Source organism: Erigeron canadensis, chromosome 1 (genome assembly GCF_010389155.1).
Source record: "Erigeron canadensis isolate Cc75 chromosome 1, C_canadensis_v1, whole genome shotgun sequence".
NCBI classification, from domain to species: domain Eukaryota; kingdom Viridiplantae; phylum Streptophyta; class Magnoliopsida; order Asterales; family Asteraceae; genus Erigeron; species Erigeron canadensis.
In genome coordinates, this window is record NC_057761.1 from 37,528,682 (window position 1) to 37,546,876 (window position 18,195).

General features: G+C 34.9%; 3 protein-coding genes across 7 annotated transcripts; 1 reads left to right on the forward strand and 2 right to left on the reverse strand.

Moving 5' to 3' along the window:
- Positions 1-3,595: 3,595 nt before the first annotated feature.
- LOC122596959 (proteasome subunit beta type-7-B-like) lies at positions 3,596-12,201 on the forward strand. Of its 4 annotated transcripts, none has more exons than XM_043769611.1 (5): positions 3,596-3,887; positions 5,435-5,576; positions 5,679-5,775; positions 5,997-6,098; positions 7,154-7,688. In XM_043769611.1, the coding sequence occupies exons 1-4, from the start codon at positions 3,762-3,764 to the stop codon at positions 6,043-6,045; spliced, it is 414 nt and encodes a 137-aa protein (XP_043625546.1). In that variant the 5' UTR covers positions 3,596-3,761; the 3' UTR covers positions 6,046-6,098; positions 7,154-7,688. The 4 variants fall into 4 exon arrangements, with proteins under 4 accessions (XP_043625546.1, XP_043625550.1, XP_043625541.1 ...); XM_043769615.1 differs by having other exon boundaries at positions 7,277-7,688; XM_043769606.1 differs by lacking the exon at positions 7,154-7,688 and adding an exon at positions 5,855-5,928 and having other exon boundaries at positions 5,997-6,088.
- Positions 12,202-12,730: 529 nt separating this feature from the next.
- Positions 12,731-15,553, reverse strand: LOC122596949. Of its 2 annotated transcripts, XM_043769596.1 has the most exons (3): positions 15,490-15,553; positions 14,370-15,273; positions 12,731-13,636 (listed from the first exon to the last, which is right to left on the reverse strand). In XM_043769596.1, the coding sequence occupies exons 2-3, from the start codon at positions 15,201-15,203 to the stop codon at positions 13,628-13,630; spliced, it is 843 nt and encodes a 280-aa protein (XP_043625531.1). In that variant the 5' UTR covers positions 15,204-15,273; positions 15,490-15,553; the 3' UTR covers positions 12,731-13,627. The 2 variants fall into 2 exon arrangements, with proteins under 2 accessions (XP_043625531.1, XP_043625528.1); XM_043769593.1 differs by lacking the exon at positions 15,490-15,553 and having other exon boundaries at positions 14,370-15,386.
- A 43-nt stretch (positions 15,554-15,596) lies between these two features.
- Positions 15,597-16,357, reverse strand: LOC122596977 (putative late blight resistance protein homolog R1A-3). The gene is made up of 2 exons (XM_043769621.1): positions 15,965-16,357; positions 15,597-15,885 (listed from the first exon to the last, which is right to left on the reverse strand). The coding sequence occupies exons 1-2, from the start codon at positions 16,341-16,343 to the stop codon at positions 15,878-15,880; spliced, it is 387 nt and encodes a 128-aa protein (XP_043625556.1). The 5' UTR covers positions 16,344-16,357; the 3' UTR covers positions 15,597-15,877.
- Between the last annotated feature and the right edge of the window lie 1,838 nt (positions 16,358-18,195).

An 18,195-nucleotide genomic window follows, 5' to 3' on the forward strand; every position in this document is an offset into this window, starting at 1 on the left:
ACATACTCATCTCATAAAGTGTGACATAAGTCACACCCGACTCGATGGACAAACCTTACGGCAGTACATCATTGTCGTTAAGGAATGACAAGCCAATTCTTGAGTAATCCGTATGTACAAGACAAGTGGGCAAGTGGGGTTGGTAAGACCTCCCATATTACTCTCCATGTTGTACCTCGTTGCAAGGAGCTACCCAAACAACCACATCAAATGCACAACCCTGGCAAAGGCATATACGGGTTAAGCTTAACACTTCTCACGTCATTTACGAGCTCGATTTACATCACATATAGTTTAGGTGTCCACGTTACCTAAACATCATCACATATTCATCTTTTACGTATGGGCCCTTAAACGTGCACATGTCACGGCAACTCAATAAGTCTAGTGAACTAGATGAACATGCCATGTAATCATGCACATTTCGCATATCATCAACATATATCACATTTCAATTCATCTCAAGACATTACTTAACATTTCATAGCATATCATTACATCTCATATCATTTCATAACATTTCATAGCATTTCAGGCTTCAATATTCATCTACATAGCCCATATCTCCTCCCGTATAATTCCGAATACCCATAAGCAAACAAGATACCGTATGGGAAGTTATTATATGAAAACCATGTTTTTGTTGAACCCCTCAGCGTGTCAAAATAATGTATCTTACTTTGTAGAAGCGCACACAAACGATAACTAGAGCTACCGTGCAAAGCAAGTATTCCCAACTACCTATAATGAACATAGGATCAATTAACAAGTATAAACGAGGCTAAACCAGCCTACAGTCTATATACTTATCAAATAATGGTCTCTGTTGACTACTTCCATCTATTTGTAGACTACTAGTCTATTTTTGACTACTTTCATTCTTTGTAGACTACTATACTTTTCCATAGACTACCTGACTCACTTGTAGACTAATTGACTCTTTTGTAGACTACTTTCATATTCTGTAGACTACTTTCATCTTTTGACTATTTTCAGTTTCGTAGACTACTTTTGGCATCCAAGACGACCAATTGAGAGGAAACTCAGTTCTTAACAAATGTTGATGACTCAAAGAACTTTTCAAAAATGTAAGGTTCATCTCCCAACTAGTTCATATAAGAAAGATATGAATTTTCCAACATGACAACAGTTTCAGGCCTGGAAATCCAATTCGTTTTGAAAGCAATTTCGACCATCAAATTGACACCTGAAATGACCTAAATCGACTCTCAAACGCAATCGAATCCAAATCAAACCTCTAGACCAGGTGTGAACCCTATAATGGTCATACTTGAACATTAAAATGACATTAACAATGATTTCATACCTGTAGGAAATCTCTAGATACTAAATGATTGCAATAACAATCACCGGTTGACCCAAAATCGTCAAATCTATCCACAAAACGATCGCAATCAACCATTACTCAATAGGTCCAGGTATTAACGAATTATTAGGAAGAAAATAAGTGATAATAAGCAAGGATTACCATCTATACTTTGGAGGAGGATTAACGGATCAAATACATGCATCGATTGATCATAAATCCACCCGAAATCGCAAGAAACGCACTAGGATTGCTCAAGAGACAAATGGGGCGTCTAGCGCTTGAGATTGAGGAAGGAGAAACTGATTAAGAGTGTAACTAGGGTTTCATTAACCCTTAATCCCATTTTTTAGATTCCTCCTATGTCAAAACTAGCCCCTAGACTTCCTTATGACTCATATTAGGCTAAAATTACCTATTGGGAATACTTACAACTCGTTAAACATTTCAAGCACCTCTAAAGGCATATAAATACACCTTAAACCCATTAGTACATCAGTCATTAAGGCATTTAAGCCTCACATATTGTACATTAATCACTTATAAGCATTAAATCTCCTAAAGACTTAACGGCCAAAAGGTGTTGACTTAACGATTCAATTCAACCGTTAAATAAAAGTTTGGGATATTACAATTGGCCTCTATGTTTCACCTATAGCTTGAGATTTATCAGACTTTTCATAATGGTTTTTGTGTTTGCCCCTTGAACAACAAAATAGATATCTCTCTATTGAGCACTTTGGGTAATGACCTCGATATACCTATTAATTACACCAAATAAAACTAAGTTATTATATTACCAAATATTAAACTTTAATTCCTACTATAAGAGGCAAAATCATACCTTTTTTTTAGAACAGCAAGGGCCAAATCACGAGTATCCGGACTGAATACCGTGGACCTACCCGATTCCTCCCCCCCCCTCCCCGCTCGCCCCATCTGGTAAATGCTCCACGAAGGCCCAGGAAACCTAAAGCCTGTAAATCCCACGCCCGAGAGTATTAAACTTGAGACCTCATGAATAAACATCCGAGTGTCCAACCATTGAGATAATCAGTGAATGACGTACCATAATATATACTATTAAAGCTAAACTCCCTTTTAAGACAAAGTGACATATCTTTTATGGGTTCTAGCCATTTTTATTTTAATTATATCTGTAGATATTAAGATGTCTAACATATTTTTTATTGGTTGAGTCTTTGCTAAAAATCCCTCACAGGATAATTTTCAATATAAAGTTTTCAATGACCTATCATCACATGTTTACTTATTAATTTTGAGATTAGTTTATAAAATTAGTTATTAAAAAGACATATGATATATTCCCTCCAATTAAAAAGTAAGAATTCTCTCAAACGCACATATTATGTTAAAAAAGATTTTGAAGCTAATACTAATAAGAGTGAAGCTTCTTCCCATAAAGATGTCTTCTACTATGTGATGTCACGTCACATAGGGGGAAGCCGCTCTAAAATCATGAAGTAAGAGCTTGTTTTCAGGTGTCAAAAAGGAAAAACTATTTACAAAATTAAAAGTGAAAATGTTGACAAAAAGCAATAGTACCTCCATATAAAATGAATGTAACTTTCACTTTTTGACTTGATAAACAAAGAAAGGTCATTCATTTATATAGTGAATTCTCATTTATTTTTGCACAAAGCGCCCCTTGGGGGCATGTTTGAGGGCGTCATGGGGCTTATTTTGGGTGGCATACGTCAGTCTTCCGCCTCATTTGGATAGTCGAATGTGTTTATCACTTTATCTATACTTTATACTAAAGGTGTTATCGAGTCGAACTGAGCCGAGCTCGAAACAAAAAAATTGGTAGGCTCGAGCTCGGCTCGATAGCTCATCGAGCTTTCAATGTATGTGATTGAGCTTAACTCGTTATATCAAGTTCAACTCGAAAATTAGAACTTTACTATTTAACAAATATATATATATAAAAATCATGGGGGCCATGTAATTATTTAAAATATTAAAATATTAGTATGTGAGGGATTTTTCATTCAAGTTGGGTGCATAACAGTCTCATACTCACTTTTCCTTATATATATATATACATCATATTATTTGAGCCAAACTATGTAAAGCTGATGCTCGACTCGATAAGTCTGAATACAGGGCTCGAGTTGCTATAAAAAGCTCGACAATGTTTAAAATCTACTACTCGTATTACTTTTGACTACGGTTGACTAGTCAAAGATACAAGTACTTTATACAGATGCTTAAAATGCTGTATTTATCTTACTCCCCCAAGCCTGCCTTATTCTGCTGTTTATCACTCACAAATCGGGTGACTCCATATATATTCATAAATAAATCGAAACCTCGTAAATCCGTAAGTAGCACATATAAGTATTTGTTTCTACAAATTCCTTCACCAATTTCAGAAAATAATACAATTTTGAAAGATATAATAAGTGAAACAATGGATGTCCCAAAAACCGGATTCAGTTTCGATTTGTGTAGACGAAACGACTTGCTGACTAAAAAAGGATTAAAGTCTTCTCCTTTTTTGAAAACCGGAACCACCAGTGTTTGTCTGGTTTTTCAGGTATTACTATGTTTTTGTTTGTTTTTTTCCCCTTAAATATGTTACTGTATTGTCTTATTTTTTTAAAAAAATGTTTTTTTTTTTTATACCTTTGATATTTGCTTGTTTGAAATTAGATTATTGATGATCATGAGTTGCTTATATGGCTCTTCTTTTATTTACACATTGTCATTGTCAATTCAACTGTGATGAATCCATAGATGTAAATTTTTCGACATTTACGATTAGACCTATGCCTTGGTTTGATTGGATTCGAGACGAAACCAAACTTATTGACTCCTCTTTACTCAAATGGCCCATGTTTTTTAATCTGTCTGGTTTTTGTTCTTTCTATGTTGCTGTTTGGCTTGACAGTTGGTCACATTTGCGGGACCTTTTTGTAAGAGCGCCTCCATGAGGCAAGATTATATTAAATAAAAAAGTCGAAGACTTTTAATTGCTTGTATGTCAGTTTCATCTATCTTTGTTAGTTTAGAGGGGAAGTTGATTTTAAAATTTGGGGCTAATTCGGAAGACAGATTTGAGGCAATACGAAGACCTGCCCCTTTATCATGCCAAAGCCTTTTGCTAAACGTGTTTTAAGTTCATGACCAATATTTAAGTGGTAGCTCATTTATTCATACTATTTTACTCACTAAGTCAGTCATAGCCTTATACTTTCATTTGGGAGTAGATTGAAACCACTTCCTGTATGAATAGGCTTCAATTGAAATAATGCATACATATAGATTTGATAATAAAATTAAAATTTTACAAGTACATTTACCTTTTCTGATTCGCAATAGAGTTTCATATGGCAACATTTGAATGCCTGATTACATGGTGGGTGTGTTGAAGGAAGTGGATTGTCAAAAAGGGTTTTACTGTGCTTGGTCAGGTTGATGGCTATATTTTGAACAGAACCGGCATACTTGGTTCAACAAAGTTCCAAGCCTAATTAACCTTCTAAAAACAGTTGGGTTTAGCCAGTTTCGCACTTCGACTTCACTTTCACAGTCTGAGCTGGGTTTGGTTCAAGAAAGAGAGCAATAATCTGTCAGAGTTTCGGTAGATGTCAAATTCCCACTTAAAGACAAAAAAAGTTTTGTTAGGTTTTACTATACAAAGGGAGAGAAAGTGATGAAAGGGGTGTTGTAGGTAATGACTTAATGTAGGATGCTCATCTATAAATAGAAATTTAGCAAAATATTAGGCAAGTGGGCAGCATGAGGACCGAACATGGATATTTGGTAAACAAGGTAATAAACTGATAAACATTTAGTAGGTGATCTACTTATTTAGTGTTATATATATATTATGTAATTCAACATTATAGTATTAGTTACTTGACCGGCTCAACCGACACCGATGGCCAATTGTTTTAAGCTGTGAGTTAAACTGGAGTGCATCTATTTATACAGATTGAAAACCATATAAGCTTGAGATTTTTGTTTGTTTGTTTATGCCATGGGGAAGAATTAGAGCAGTTTTTAAGAATGATCTAGTTATCAAAATTTTAACATGTAGCCTTGAGTTGAAATTGCCTCTGATTTCTTATCCTTTTTCAGGATGATGTCATTCTTGGAGCCGATACTAGAGCAACAGAAGGGCCTATTGTCGCTGACAAAAATTGTGAGAAGATTCATTACATGGCATCCAACATTTACTGTTGTGAAACTGGAACAGCAGCTGATACAGAGGCTGTTACAGGTATTCCTCTAGTCGTATACATCTTACTGTCTTACACTATATTACTCTCTTTTGTAAAATTTGATCCAAGATATATGTAATTGACACAATCTCTTTGGGTAGACAACATTAGCTCTCAGCTGAAGCTGCATAGATATCATACTGGCCGTGAATCACAGGTTGTAACAGCTCTTACGCTATTAAAGTCCCATCTCTTCCGGTGAGCCTTAGTGAGGAAAACATGGGATCCAATGCCAATGAATCGCTTTTAACTAATGTCCTATACGATTATTTTACAGAAATGATATGGAAATCTCTGTACACAACTATATTTTGATGATACACATAATCTACAAGTCGTATAATGCATAATGTAAGACTGTTAGAAGTTAAGTTTGTTACTTAAACATTTCCTTCAATGTTAACATGATACTTATGCAGGTCAACACAAAGACTTTTGGCGAAGAAACAAGTTGACCCGTGGTACTAATATTTACCGAGTTCAATGCATATTTCATGTCTATGGTTTGGAGCAATTTACAGGTTTCCTTCTATCTTTAAAATTTACATGAAACTTTATTGGACAGTAAACTTTTAAGAACTTGGTCTTTATTGTAGATGGTCACTGCTTGTACAAATAAGCAAGGTCACAATGCTTTGCACACATAAGCATATTGGTCTTTTTGTTCATAAACACAAACCAAATGAACCATTTTTGTAAATAACTTTTCTTTTCTCCCCAACCATCTTCTTCCTCGTTATTATAAACAAGTACATTCAACAATTGATTAAATAACTTATTTTATAACAAAAATATATTATATTTTTCTTACAAATGCATAAAGTTGAATCAGTAATAAAAACTAACTACTTTTATTATAATGAATATAAAAAAACTTAAAAATAACCCTTGACATGGGTCCAAATCTAGTGAAAACACACAAACATATTGAGTTCCACTTTTTTTTATGTCTCCACATAGATTACATGTTTGGTTCATCTTGTTAAAATACTTTTGGATACACATTTTAGATCATTTTTTTATTTTTATGTGAAAGAATTAGAGGTTTTACGGACATCAACAAAGATGCATTTTGTTTAAGGTGTAGGAATAATAAAGTCAAAAGGATGAGTGTGGAGAGGTGTATTTTTCAGTATGTGATTGTACATTTGGACACAAGTATCTGAATCTCACAATACTATTTTTACCTACCAATATAACAGAGAGTATAAAACTTGAATGAAAATGTTCAAAGGAAGCAGAACTTTACTTTGTCATTCAAAAAGTTCCTTGAATAAGTTTCGGCTAAGTTTTCGGATAAAAAAAAAGAAGAAGAGAGGTACACCATCAATACCGGAAGCCCGGAACTAACAATAAACAAAATGACCGAACCAAAGTTCTTGGAAACAGGTGGGATTTTACATTTTCTGCACACTGCTAACAGCCCAAAATGGCTCCTTATTTTATACAGCAACACTACTAACTGCTTTTTAAAGAATCACAAAAAGACAAAGCTAGGCAGACACAAATAGGATTCACATCACCTACCTATCCACAGTCATCAATGACATTACATTTGATATGAAATTTCTTACAGAAAAGGTGAAAGGCTTGAGATGAGGCCACTATTGCTCTTTTTGGATTTCTAAGTCTGGCTTTGCATGGACTTTCAAGAAAAAGTTTCCTTCACTCTCTTGCGCTTTCTGTATCTCTATTGCAGATTTATGTGCAGAAGGGCTGCATGCATGTACCTCAATTGTCTCCAATGTCAAGATACTCCCTAGATCAAGTGGGATACTTTTGAGTTTTGAACAACGATGAACCACTAATCGTTGTAGTCGTGGGAAGTTATCCCTGTAGTCGTGGGAAGTTTCACCTGATGTAGGGGGACTTCCATCATGAGCTTGAATGGCCAAGTATCGTAGATCACTAAGGTGTACTACACCAGAATGAAATACAGACATTGGGACATACTCCATGTCAAGAACCCTAACCGTATTATATCTTTCATAATGAATTGGTCTACCTATTAGTCTACCCTTTTGAAGAATATTACCCAACTCGTATGTTGTAATATCATCAATGTTGTGAAAAGGACTAAGACTTGATAAATAGAAACTCGAATTTTTTTATTTTTATTATTATTATTTGTTAACAGAAAATCCCCACTGCGCCGCAGTGGAAAGTCACAGACCTACGCGAGGAAAAGCCCCCACTGCGCTGCAATGGGAAATCTCTGGTCCAGACCTGCAAAAACTTCACCTTGACACTAAAACTCAACTTGCAATGCTTTCAACCCAAATCCAAACATTTCAACCTATGATTAAAACTTCAAAATCTTAAAAACCATTGTTACATCCAAATCTAACATGTAAGCGTCATACAAACTTCATTTCCCATCAAGTGGGTCAAATGTCAACATGGGTAAACAACCAAAATGATTAAGTTGACCTTCAAAAACTTGTGTCTCATTCCTCAAAACCTTTACAACCTAAAATTGTTCAAACTAACTAAAACATGATATTTCCAAAACGACCAAATCTGTACCGAGAGCCATAGAGGGGAGGGATTTTCTAAGTCTACCAAAAATACCATTCATTCGAGAATGGTCAAGGTACCTTCAAAATCTACAAGGTACCTTCCAAAAGACTTCTAGCTTCAAACTTCTAAATCAATCACTTCAGTTCCTTTTTTCGAAACCGCCTATAAGAAAATGAAACACTAAAAATATAAGCAAAAGCTTAGTGAATATACTTGCATACATTTATGAACACAAAGGAGGGCAACATACAAAGGACTATTACATGTAACCTATGACACCGTCATGCCACGTTTACATGATCACCTTTGCACACTAACGCTATACATGGATCCATATAAGCTAAACAATCATAAACAATGTCAACTATTGGGATTCTTAGGTCCCGGAGGTTCTTAGGCCCCATAAATCAACTATCGGGATTCTTAGGTCCCGGAGGTTCTTAGGCCTCATAAACACTATGCCCCATATGGGCCTAATGCCAAATCAATTACCACACATGGATACACAACTTCAAGATAATGTGGTAATCGACCCAACGTATATACAAAGGTATGGAAATATACTCACCTCCTCCGCAACTCGGACAATGACTTGATAACAAAAACAAAGCACAAAACAAGCTTCAACCTATGATCATAACATACAATGTATAAGTTTTCATTCACAAACTTGACTAACTCAACCTAGTCATACTTATCAATCACTAGCCTTTCTAAATCCAAACCTAATCCATTTGTCATTGAGTTTCTTTTACTTTCAACAATATCACTAGGTAGCTCAAGCTACCATATTCATCATCCTTTCAAAAACTAGTGAGAACTCAACTTTTCTCATAAATCATCATTATCAAGTAAACATATCAATTTCTTATTCAAACTCATTATACAACTCTATGACAAACTAGGTTATTTAAGAATTTGAGGGAAAATTATTCATGAATCAATTTCTAGCAAAACCCCCAATTTGGGTTACTCCAAGAACCCTAATTTAAAGAGACAAGATAAAACTAGGTTAGGGAATCAATACCTCAAACAAACAATGAGCTAATTCAAGACTTTAGATTACAACTTCTTTTTCCCCTTTTTCCTCTAGGAATTTCGGCCACCACCACCTCCCACCTCAAACCCTAACTTTCAATTTTCTTGATAAAGATTGTTGGTGATGATTGTTATTGTTATTATGATCCTTGAATTAGAGAGAATTAAGCTTTGATTTGATAGAACAAGAAGAAATGCATGAAGAGAGGGTGAAGAAGAAGGGAAATTGAGTGGTGGAAGAGTGAGTCACAACATATAGATGGCTGGCACTTCGCCTTTTTCTATTTTTGTGGGTATTTTTACCCGTTATCCGTTAAAGTACCAACTAAATTAACCCCATATTCAAAAATAAAATATTAGGAAATTAATTAAATGTCAAAACTATAAAAAGAGGTTAATTTCTTTACCTTAAAAACTTTGGGATGTTACATGTTGTTTCTGTTGCCACTTGAATCCCATTTATCTTTTAGTTTTTTTGCATTTTATATTCTTTAGTTAGCGGTTTGCAGTATTACTATTAGTACAAGTAAGAAGGCCTGTTGGGCTGTTGAAATTGTGCACCAAGTGTAAAATCTCATCTTTCTGTTTTTTCTTTACAAAATTGGAGTTTTGAAGAATTAGTCTTGCTAATGTTCTGGAACTAACACAAGCAATACAAATTATATATTTGGTGGGATGAAATCCGGTTTGGTTCTGTATGTCTGAATTGAACTTTTTCTTACTTAGGTAGTCTATTAACATATAGTAGGATGTTTAATGTCAAAATTTACCAGGAACCATAAGCAGTTAGAGCATCTATGATCAATCTCATTTAACTGTGCAGATCAAGTTCTTACATCGATACATCAGCATTTCATCTTTCTTAAGTTATTGGATTAAACATGCATACAAGTCAATAGTACAGGGACTAGTATTATAACTTATCGTACACGTACATGAAACTGATGGATTGAGTGCATATATGGCCCAGTGAAAGCCATTCATTATTTTCTTTTAATTAGTGGGTGAGTTTTATACTACCTCCAATTTGAAAACTATAATAGATGTTAGGATTTTATCATGATTATATGTAGATCGATAATATGCTTAATTATAATATGAACTTGAATTGATGAACCTTGATGTAGATTTTTTTATTATTATTATTCTTTAAAGGATAAGAAAGGGGAAGATTGGATAGAGAAAGAAAAGAAAAAAATTATATATCAAAAAAGGCATTCTCGAGTTACTTGGAAAACTAATGAAAAGAAAATATAAAGTTAATAGCATTCTTGAGTTAGAAAGAAAAGAAAGGGAAAAAAGTTATAACTTTACAATTATGTCCTTTCATCCTTAAGGTTGTCTTTAGGTAATAAGGGTAAATTGGTAATTATACACTTAATTTAAAAGTTTTCCATCCAAATCTTCCCAAAAATGGGAGGAAAGTTTTTACATCCAAAACACCTTTGTTTTCTTTTCTTCCCCTTTCTTTTCTCTTAGAAATAAAAAACTCAAGAATGCAAAATGAGAGAATTTTCTAATCTTTTCTTTTCCTATTCTTTATAAAAAAAAAACTCAAGAATGGAGTGTAAGAAAAGTCACATATCCATATGTTCATCATAGATATTCATAATTGGCAAATATATTATAGTGCATCTTTTTCTATTGCAGAAGGGTAATGGGGGGAACCCTAGCCCCGGTATTATAATTGGATACCCATCGACCCACCTCGTATGAGTCATATGATGCAGGTAAAATACCTCCATCCTAATCCCCACATGATCTTGGCACCCCGAAGAATTGAGCCCACGTATTTAAACTTCACATATGGGTCTAGGCTTCATTGATAACGGGTACCTTAAAAGAATTATTTTTTGTTCCCAGCGGGACCTTAAGGTGATCAAGTGTGTGCCGACCTTAAAAGAATTATTTTCTATTGCAGTATCGTATTAAAACATGTTTGTTATGTTAACTAGTATAATCATTCTCTGTGCAGTTCTAAAAAATAAAAAAAACAAAAATAAATATTTAGTAGTTTGAAAATGTTGTACATTATTGGAATACCCTACTGATTGCATATGCGGTAGCCATTAGCCAATAACAGCTAGTCAGCTTCAATCTTTTTAAAATTTATGCTCTATGTTTATGGCAGGGTTGCCTAAGAGGCTTCCTTATGCATTCGTCCTTGGTTCGTCCAAGGACTCGTCCATCTTGCTACACCGCGGGGTTGGGTTCGTCCAAGGACTCATCTCTCCCCATTCGTCCCCCCCAGGACGAGTGATTTAACTCTTTTTTTTTTCTTTTTTTTTTTTAATTTTGTGAGTGTATAAAGGTGGGTCTATGACTAGTCCTCAGTATAAGGTTGGATTTTGGGGGATTAGTCCTTGGATAGTTCTTTGATGATGTGGCGCTGATTAGGACTAGTCCTCTTGAGGATGAGTCTGGGTATAAGGCACCTCCTAAAAAGGACTTTCAGTACCATATATCTTGGCTACCGCTGACGTATCACTCTGAAACAGGATAGAATCATGGCTGATGCTCTTCTTGTTCGTGTAGAACAGTTCATCAACTACTTTAGGAAATTCTGTCGTTCTCATGGTGTAGAAGGACTAGATGCGAAAGTAAAGATGCCTGAGTCGTTTGATGGTCTAATGAATCACCTCATAAACATGATGATAGGGTATGAAACTGAGGAAGTGCATATTTTATTGAAAGAAATGGAAGGACCGGTTCTTAGTGAAGCTTGGTACATTCATGAAGAAACAGTGATAGGTCAGAAATTAGAACCAAAAATGGTGGTTAACGAAGATTGGTATATTGATCAAATCAAAAGATTGAATAGGATTGTATTTATTTGTGAACAACTCTGTAAAATCAGTTATAACTCAAAGGAAGAAGAGGCTGTTGTGGTCTTTGAAAATGATCAGATAGAATTTCTACTTGATCAACTTACTGAAAATTCTGCAAAGCCGTTGCAGGTTATCTCAATTGCAGGAATAAATCGTATAGGGATCGATTAATAGAGTATATGTTTGATTTTCGTGTGTGGGCTTGTCTTTTTCAAATATATGTCAAGAAGATTTGTCACTTCACCAAGAATTAGGGGAAGGACTATGAAGAAAAGATGCTAGGCGTAACAAAAAATGATGAAATAATACGAGCAATGATTGAGGATCATTAATAAAAGGCAAAATGTCGTGTGTGTACGATATGGTCAAGACACCATGACTAAAACCCACCCAGAAAGAGTATGCTAGCAGAAAAAAAAATATACCCTGTAAGTTAAGCCACAATGAGTCAAGACAAAAAGCTGCCGAGAAACTTTGTAAGCACTCCCCAAATTATTTTTGCATGATCTTATGCTTGAAGTTGTGATGCAGGACCAATCAAGGAACAAAGCATGTGATGAATAATCTGTGTTAGGAAACAATGTCTTTTATTTCCATGCCTGTCTACTTGGGATTTATTTAATTTTGGTATCTAGATCCAAAAGTATAATCAATAATGAAAATGTTCATGAAAACAAAACAGGTGAGATTTCCCAAAATGGCTTATTTACACTAATAATATCGATATTATACTACTAATAGCTAACTTAATAACACTCCGTAGCAGCTACAAAAGAACAAAATTGAGCTTAATTATATCATGTCACATACCCAACAGCTACAGCATTATTAATAACATTACAGTTTATACGAAATTTCTTACAGCAAAGGTGAAAAGTTTGAAATGAAGGCCAATGCCACTACTATTGCTCTTTCTGGATTTCTAACTCTGGCTTTGCATAGACTTTCAAGAAAGTGTTTCCTTCATTCTCTTGCTCCTTTTGGATTTCTATAGCAGAGTTATGTGCAGAAATGCTACCTAGATCAAATGTTAAAATACTCCCTAGATCAAATGGTATACTGTTGAGGTTTGAGCAATGATGAATCACTAAACGTTGTATTCAAGGGAAGTTATCCCTGGAACCAACCCAAATTTTTATGTCCAGATCATGCATTTTTAACACTTTAAGCTGTGGAAATTCTGCATCCCCTGTCTCCCATATTTCTCCCATGCATTCATGAAGTTCTAACTTGAAAGACTCAAGGTTGGGTAGCAAGGAGAAAGTCCACATTTCTTCCCATTCCATTCCCGTATTTGACAACATCAATTTTCTAATATTCTCAGGAAACAGAACTGGATTGCATGATCTTGTTGCTTCCGGGTATGGAGTTATGTTTAATAGCTTCAACTTTTGGAGGTGTTGCAAGGAGCTTACTGTAGAAACTACTAAAACTAATGATTTATATATATAACTAAGAATGTTCCAAGCACTTTATTACATTAACCAGAAAGCTAGAAATAGTTTTCTTACTTAAAACATAAAGACTAGTAAAGATGAACAAACCCATAAATCATTTAACGGTTACATTTTAATGAAAGACACAAACCCAGAAATCATTTAACGGTTACATTTTAATGAAAGACACTGACAACGGCTACAAAATCCTAAGGAATATTAAGAACCCTAGGTGGATAACACATTGTATATATAGAGCTTAAAAGTTCACATTGACCCCTTCATCTTCATATATCAGCAGCTCAGTCCTTCTGCTTCTTCTTCTTTCCAGTGTTGTCCAGAATGGTCCCTCAACTATCTACACATATATAAGTCAAGTTAGATAGAAAACAATTAAGTTGTATTCATAATGCATTTATTTTCATCAAATCCAATGAAAGCCTTACTATCTCCAGTTAAACTATAAACAGATAACAAGTTCACACAATATTCAAGAACATATGGGACACCAAACAGAACAACATTGTCTTGTAACCTCAAATCACCAATTTTCAGAATTCTTGCCTGGGTACCATTGGGATGTCCAACAGAATGTCCCAGGCTAGATATGTCATGGACATTAAACAAAGAATCCTCATTACAAGTCATATGACTATTAGCACCAGAATCAAACAATCCACCCATTTTTATAGGTCATAACCTTGTTACTAATATTAAAGCAAAAGAACATAGAAAAATTTGAGTTAAAATAGTGATTTGAGTTATAAAAAGTACCTGCCATATTGGCATTAACACCTTTGATAGGAGACTTATCATTCAAAAGATTCATCAATTGAGCATATTGATAAGAAGTGAGAGTCACAGTGGGACTGTGATCAGAATTGGAACCAGAACTGGAAGAAGGCATAGAACCAGAAGCAGAACCATCACTAACCACAACATTATTATTAGATTTATAAAAAGATTGAGACCCATTCCTTCTTGACTGACTGTCCCTCCCATATCCAGGTGGATATCCAACCAATTCAAAACATCTATCAATGGTGTGGCCAAACTTGTTGCATTTTGTGCACTGAAGTGAAGTATTAGGACCCCTCCTTTCAAAAGACTTGTTTTTGTCAAAAGGCTTAAATTGTTCAAAACTTTTGTTACTTTCAAAGTTGTTCTTGAAATTTTTGATACCAAAGTTTCTTTTTCCATTATCAAACTTAGCAATGAAGGCAGTGTTGTGAGGTTTAGCCACATTTTCAGCAGAAGTCACACCCCTGTGTGACTCTTCCCTTGATATGATGGCAAAGGCAGTTTTCACATTGGGTATAGGGACTCTGGTCAAGATATTACTCCTAACTAGTTGGTAGTGATCATCAAGGCCCATAAGAAATTGCATTAATTTTAAGAGTTGATTGTGTTCTTGAATTTCCTTAGCAGCATTACAAGTGCATGAAGGTAACTTAGTGAGAGCATCAAATTGTTTCCAAAGAGAATTCAGATTATGATAATATTCAGAAAGAGGCTTCCCATTTTGAGATAAAGAGTGGATTTTATGATGTAGATTAAAGATTATTGACCCATCAACTTTATCATATGTTTCCTTAAGTTCTTCCCAAACATTTTGTGCATTCTTTGAAAAAATTTGTCCCAAGTATAACTCTTCTGTAACAGAACTTAAAATCCATGAAAGAACAACAGAATTGCACCTATCCCATTGTTTAGCTAAAATTTCATTGTCAATAGATCTAACACAGGTACCAGTTATGAATTCCATAGCACATCCCATTTTCAAGGTAAAACTCCAAACCTTCATAAGAAGTGAGCCCCACAACTTGAGCAAATAAGAGAGATAGATAAGAATCAACCAGTCTGAGTTTTGATTCCTATAAGGAAGGAATAAATTCAGAGAGGGAAAAGATATATAATAATCAATCGATTTGAGAATAAAACCCAATGAGAGAAATCCCCAAATCGAGATAATAATAAATATGTAATAATCAATCGACCGAGAATAAAACCCTAATAAAGGAAATCCCCAAATCGAGATAGTAATAAGCGGAAGAAAAGATTTGCAACAAAAGGAGCAGTCAAACTCAAACCCTATTAAGGATATGAATCTGAATCAGTTCCTCAACCAACTTGGCTTTGATACCATGTAGAAACTACTAAAACTAATGATTTATATATATATATATATAACTAAGAATAATCCAAGTAATTTATTACAATAACCAGAAAGCTAGAAATAGTTTTCTTACTTAAAACATAAAAACTACTAAAGATGAACAAACCCAGAAATCATTTACCGGTTACATTTTAATGAAAGACACTGACAACGGCTACAAAACCCTAGGGAATATTAAGAACCCTAGGTGGATAACACATTGTATATATAGAGCTTCAAAGTTTAAATTGACCCCTTCATCTTCATATATCAGTAGCTCAGTCCTTCTGCTTCTTCTTTCCAGTGTTGTCCAGAATGGTCCCTCAACTATCTACACATATATAAGTCAAGTTAGATAGAAAACAATTAAGTTGTATTCATAATACTTACATTAGGGAATTCTAGATCACCTAAAATTGATATTAAGGATCCACATAACCCAAGCTTCCTAAGATTGGGAGCTCTTGATGGTACATCCTGGCAAGATCGAGGACTCACTTGAGATAATGTTTGCAGGCTAAGCAACAAATTTGGAGAACCATCATTCTCTGCTGCTTGTACAAAATTAGGCCCTTCAGTAAGGTTTTCCCCTGATCTGATATAAAGGTGCCTCAAATTTACCATATTCCATATGGTTTTTGGCAGAACAATATTCTTCTTTGACGATATTATCAGTGTTTGCAAGTTGACAAGATTAGATATTGATGCCGGGGGACTTCCATCATAAGCTTGAATGGCTAAGTATCTTAGATCACTTAGGTGTACTACATCAGAATGAAATACAGACATAGGGATATACTCCATATCAAGAACACCCTGACTGTTTTGTATATTTCATAATTAATTGGTCTACCTTTTTGAAGAATATTGCCCAACTCATATGGATAGCACAAACCAGAGTGGATAGTAGTGGAGGATGTCGGAACAAGTGCATAGTTGTAACTTAGTAAGGAAAATTTCTCTTCTCTGGATTTTCTCAAGCATACATCCCGCAACAAGTCATGGATGCAGCATGATTTAATCCGGCCATCAGCCCTCTTTTTGGAAGTCATCAGCAAACCTCTATTGATTAAATCCATCAATAAATCCTCTGCAGCATCCTTCAAGATTTTGCTTCCACTTTGATCTATGAATCCTTGAGCAATCCATAACCAAATCAGCTTTGTCACAGGTACCTCATAGTCCTCATGAAATGATCCAAAAAACAGAAAACATGGTTTCAAGTGAGTCGGCAAATGGTTGTAGCTCAAAGCCAGCGTATCCATGTATTGGCTTGGGTTACTCACCATACAAGCTTAGCCTTTCGGCAATTTGCCCCCACCACTCATTTGACAAATTATTTTTCAAAAGACCAGAGGCTTTGACAATTGCAAGAGGCAAACCTTCACATTTTCTTGTAATTACCCTCCCGAAATCTTCCAGGAAATAATAACATATTCCAGCACTAAAGGTCTTTTTGACAAACATTTTCCAACTTTCGACTTCAGTACGGAGACGCAAAACATGAGTAGGTCTTGCTGCCTGTACTTGTAAACTGATGTCTATGTCACGACTAGTAAACAGGACTCTGCTTCCAGTTTTGTCATCTGGAAAATAGATTTTGAGCTCATTCCATGTCTTAGAATCCCAGATATCATCCAAGACCACCAAATATTTACGACCCTTTAGTAGTCTGTATAGCTTTTCCCCCAACTGTGTTTCGCTCATTTTGTAAGTCTCGTCAGTAATCTCATGGACAAAAGAACTTAGAATACCGACTAACAAATTTTTAACAAGATAAACTTGAGAAACACAAGTCCAGGCACAAATATCAAAGAAATACTCGACTAATGGATGGTTGTAAAGTTTTCTAGCAAGAGTAGTCTTACCAAGCCCAACCATTCCTGCAATAGAGATAACCTGGAGTCGCTTTGTAGAAGTTGAAGTAAGTTGATCAAGTAGTGTGTCTACTTCTTCATCAAACCCCACCACAACTTCCTCTGCCTGCTCTATGTTTGAGCAGCTATATTTTATCTTACATAGTTTTTCACAATTACCTAGAATCTCATCTATCCATTTTTTTCTTTCCGTTAAACTTTTGAAAGGGATCATGTCAATCAGATCTATTGTTCCGACTAACAGATGCTCTAGTGGATTAACAAAATTTTAAATATGTATATATATCATAATTAAAAGGAAGACTTTTAAGTAGTACTGATAGATAGATGATAACTGATCGAGTCAACAAAATAATATGAACGAGTTTTTAAGAGCGGAATTCTGAATACTTCAACCGTAAACCTTTCAATAATAATATGAACAACAAAAAATTAGGATTGAAGTAGTTTATTTTATGCTAAATTTCTTGGATGAAAAGTTTGTCTGAGAGAGTCAACGATCGAGTATTATAACCTCTTTTTCTCCAACTTGCAACTTAGTCCCTCATTTTCTCTGTATCAGCAAACATCTTTTGGCAATTAGAATTGCTAAATACTCCCCAATCTTCGATACTTGCGTTTTTAAACCTATACATTTGCAATAAACAAATAAACCAAGTTAAGCTTATGCATACATGCATACAAGTTAAGTTTGTTACTTTCACATAATCACATTGACATTTGATTCAATGTTAACTCGACAAATTGAAAACATATTTATAGCT

Excerpts from the sequence above, each read along its gene's own strand:
- LOC122596959 (XM_043769601.1), top strand. The coding sequence starts at position 6,072 with ATGTCTATGGTTTGGAGCAATTTACAG. Across the intron at positions 6,099-11,633 it reads TGGTTTGGAGCAATTTACAG|GATAGAATCATGGCTGATGC; the intron begins GTTTCCTTCTAT and ends ACTCTGAAACAG.
- LOC122596949 (XM_043769596.1), bottom strand. The coding sequence starts at position 15,203 with ATGAAGGTTTGGAGTTTTACCTTGAAAATGGGATGTGCTATGGAATTC.
- LOC122596977 (XM_043769621.1), bottom strand. The coding sequence starts at position 16,343 with ATGTCTGTATTTCATTCTGATGTAGTACACCTAAGTGATCTAAGATAC.